The sequence below is a fragment of the Ipomoea nil genome, unplaced genomic scaffold (genome assembly GCF_001879475.1).
Source record: "Ipomoea nil cultivar Tokyo-kokei standard unplaced genomic scaffold, Asagao_1.1 scaffold2826, whole genome shotgun sequence".
In the NCBI taxonomy this organism is placed as follows: Eukaryota; Viridiplantae; Streptophyta; class Magnoliopsida; order Solanales; family Convolvulaceae; genus Ipomoea; species Ipomoea nil.
The window spans coordinates 3,665,162-3,668,998 of NW_017619254.1; the positions used below are offsets into that span (position 1 = coordinate 3,665,162).

At 40.7% G+C, this 3,837-nt stretch overlaps 1 protein-coding gene across 1 annotated transcript; it reads left to right on the forward strand.

Annotated features, from left to right (window-relative positions):
- The first annotated feature begins 390 nt into the window (after window positions 1-390).
- On the forward strand, window positions 391-2,319 carry LOC109158654 (patatin-like protein 3). The gene is made up of 2 exons (XM_019306546.1): window positions 391-1,438; window positions 1,545-2,319. Exons 1-2 carry the CDS (start codon window positions 512-514, stop codon window positions 1,899-1,901), a joined length of 1,284 nt encoding a protein of 427 aa, XP_019162091.1. The 5' UTR covers window positions 391-511; the 3' UTR covers window positions 1,902-2,319.
- Window positions 2,320-3,837: the final 1,518 nt, after the last annotated feature.

Below are 3,837 nucleotides of genomic sequence, written 5' to 3' on the forward strand. Positions count from 1 at the left end.
ATTACAACTATTTTCTTAATCTATTGAAACATAAAGAGTCAATAAAATTTCAATGGACTCAAACCCATAACTTTTCATTTGGAAGAACCAGTTTATGTCATTGACTCCTAGCAGCATATAATTGGTAATTAAATTGTATTTTTGATAAGTGAAATTTAGGAGGGGAAGAAAACAACATTTTCTTTTCTTCCCGCTAAATCCGTGTAAAATCTTTTTAAGAAATAGGGGAAATAATGGAAGTCAAAAACATTCGCCGGCAAGACATTTACCGTTGCCGACCCCCTGAGGAATGTTCGTTGATAGTCGTCATACCTCCTTTACTCTCCACTCTCTACCCTGCCCCACCTCTCTCTCTTCTATTCTATATATACGAACATCAACCGCTTCCTTTCCTCATTCCATACTCAATATACACTTCTTAACTTCCATTTCTAAACATCTCAGCTACCTGCCAGCCAGCGCTCGAGTCGTCGGCAATTAAAGCGAGATAACGCATTTCCAGTGATCATTAATGGCGGCAGTCTCCACAGTCTCCATGCTCGACTCCACCATGGAAGTTGACAAGCTCACTAACCAAATCTTCTCCATTCTTGAGAACAAGTTTCTTTTCGGATGTGACGATCCCATGCAGGGCAGCCCCTTGATGGCGCAGTCGGTTGCGGCTGCCGGCGGCGGCAAGAGCCTTGACACCGGAAAGGTTCGGGTGCTGTCCATTGATGCCGGTGGATCCACCGACGGGGTCCTGGCCGCCAAATCTTTGGCGCATTTGGAAGCCAGTCTTCGCCGGAAATCTGGGAAGGCGAATGCCCACATTGCCGATTTCTTCGACGTCGTGGCTGGCTCCGGCGTCGGAGGGGTCCTCGCCGCCTTGCTTTTCACCCGCGGGAAGGACGGCGGGCCCCTGTTTACTGCCCAAGAGGCTCTCAGATTCATCGTCGAGAACGGCCGTAAAATTTCCCGGCAGGAGCCGGGCCGGGTTTTCCGGAGGACATTCAAGCCGTCAAAGGCGTTCAAGAAGGTGTTCGGAGATTCGACTTTAAAAGACACTCTAAAAGCCGTTCTGATCCCCTGCTATGACCTCACCACCGGCGCTCCATTCCTGTTTTCACGCGCCGACGCGCTGGAAATCGACGCCTGCGATTTCCTCATGGCCGACGTGTGCGCCGCCACCGTAGCTCACCGTGCACTGGAACTCAAGTCGGTGGACGGCAGAACCAAAACCTCCGCCGTCGGTGGCGGCGTCGCCATGAACAACCCCACCGCCGCCGCCCTCACCCACGTCCTCAACAACAAGCACGAGTTCCCTTTCTCCGTCGGCGTTGAAGATTTGCTGGTCGTGTCGTTGGGAAACGGCGAGTCGTCGGACTCCAGTGCCGGAAATCTGAAGCCATCCCCTGCATCTTTCGTTAATATCGTCGGAGACGGAGCTGCCGACATGGTACGTTCTTATTCTTATTTGTTTTTAATGTGTTTTTTTAGCCACGAGAAAAGAGTAGCGTTTCAAAATAAGATATTGTATTTACCAAACAGAGCATATTCTACAGGTAGATCAAGCTATATCAATGGCGTTTGGTCAGTCGGGCAGCAAAAGCAACTACGTCCGCGTTCAAGGCCACGGAATATTGGGGAAGAAGGAGAGGAAAATGGAGTCGGCGAGCAAGGTGGAAGCCATGGCGGAGGAAATGCTGGCACAGAAGAATGTGGAATCAGTGCTATTCCAAGGGAAGAAGCTTGCCCAGACTTCAAATCTGGAAAAGCTGGATCTGTTCGCCGGCGAATTGGTGAAGGAACAAGACCGGAGAAAAACCAGCGTTTTACCCGTCGTCGTCTTGAAACAAGCGGCGTCGGCATCTCCGAGGACATCTTCCGCCACCACACTATCCTCAATTTCTTCGTGTTAATTAATTATTATTCACATCTTACCTACATTATTATGGGTTATTAGGTAACTAATCAAATATTATATTATATTAAATATTAGTAACTATCCCATATTATATTAATTAGGGTAGGTTAGAGTATTAAGTTTGGTCCACCCATTCATTGGACACTGAGTCAAGTCGAGTCGAGTTAAGTTTGCTGCCACTCGAGATGAGCATAAACATCCGAGTTAGTGCTGAGCTACTGATAAATCTCTTTCTTTTTTAATTTGTTGCCAAGGTTTGCTTTTTGTTTTTTTTTTTTTTTTGGGATTGGGTTGGTCTCTAATTATTAAATGTAAATTAGAGATGAGTGTTGATGAATATGTATATGGTCTCTCTTGAAGTTAAGAGAGAATTTGTTTATGGCATATATGCTAAGTTTGATGATTGAAATTTATTAATCTTGGTAAACATTCTATTTTGATTTTAAAATTTTATAGTGTTAAATTATTATTATTTGAGATAATTATATGTGTAAATTGGTTACTAAATCATAAGAGGCACGCCTTTACTAGCTTATTGCATGTTTTTTATGATACAATGAGAAAATGACGTTAAATCAAGAAAAAAAAAATTATGCATGTGGTCATAGTTTAATTTTACTATAATGAAATTACAATAGTAGAGTCAAATGATACTTATCCATGATGATTAGATTCTCAATATTAAGTTCACAATTAAGGTATACGTCCCCACTATACATTTGTGGTTATTATAGTTATTAAAGGGTCGTCATTTCCTGGCACTCATGCATGCAAAGTCTTTAGCCATATACTCCTTGTCAAGTTAAGTCTTTAAAGCGAAGGCAAGATCATCTTAGGTTGATCCCTGTCGGTTGCTACCAATGGATTGGCCCAAGAAGCTTCACGTAGTACTTCAGCCACGAGACACGTTTGTGGTGCTTTTGAATTGAACTGAGCTATGATAATCTAATTATTAGGTTGACCCATGCCCATTATTTATCCCATCAAATTTTAATCGAAATTGTTTGATCGAGATTCATGTAACATGCTATACTATGTTATGCTTTTCTTTTTCGGGTGCATTTTTAAAAAATTTTAAAAATTATTGAAATAGATTCTAATTAAGTTAATTTTGAAACATATAGAGAATAAAGTGAATTATTGTAATTGATTCCAATTAAAGCACATAATGGACATGATTAAACATGAGTAACCCCCCTGGCCACACTCCTCTCCTGGCCTCCTCCATGTCTGGACCACTATAGACAACCAATCCATAATTCATTTTTGAAAAGTAAACACTGTTTATAACTTGTCTTTGCCTTCAACGACCTAAAATGCATCTTCCTTCTATATTTGTCCCACAGATAATATTAACAACATATTTCATTTGTACAGTAGCAACAATACCCTTGGTTTAAATTCTATGAAATTAAATTTTATATATGCTCGAAATTGTTTTTTATGTTTTTAGTGTTTATATATCTTGTAGTTTTTTACGTAACTTTTTGAGCAATAAGAATATAAATTAAAGATTGCTAGTAGAGATATTAGCTTGGTATTGGTAACAAATGTCATTTTTGTTTGACATCAAAGCGAATGAAAGAGTTATACCGACGAGACATTTGCAGATTTTAAAGCACATGTAGAAGCGAGAGAAGGATTTAAATCTTTGCCAAAGAGGTTGATTTTTACTCTGATCAGTGGGGTCCACCAAAATAAATAAATAAACAGTCGGGCGCGTGGAGGCCGCTCGTTAACCATTCCTTTTTTTTTTTTCTCGAAAAACTCATTTTTCTTGTTTTTTCACCTCTCTTATCTTTCTTAGTTAGCTCTTAAAAACTTGTGCAAAAACTTAACTATTGGGAATGCTCGGACCCAAATGTCCTAAAGATTACTGTATGACAGGTTGGTAATAGTTTAGAAGTAACCTAATGACTTCAAAACTAGGT

What these genes read in the sequence shown, in the direction of transcription:
- LOC109158654 (XM_019306546.1), top strand. Translation starts at nt 512, where the DNA reads ATGGCGGCAGTCTCCACAGTCTCCATGCTCGACTCCACCATGGAAGTT. An exon ending in GAGACGGAGCTGCCGACATG is followed by an intron (nt 1,439 to 1,544) that starts GTACGTTCTTAT and finishes CATATTCTACAG; the next exon opens with GTAGATCAAGCTATATCAAT.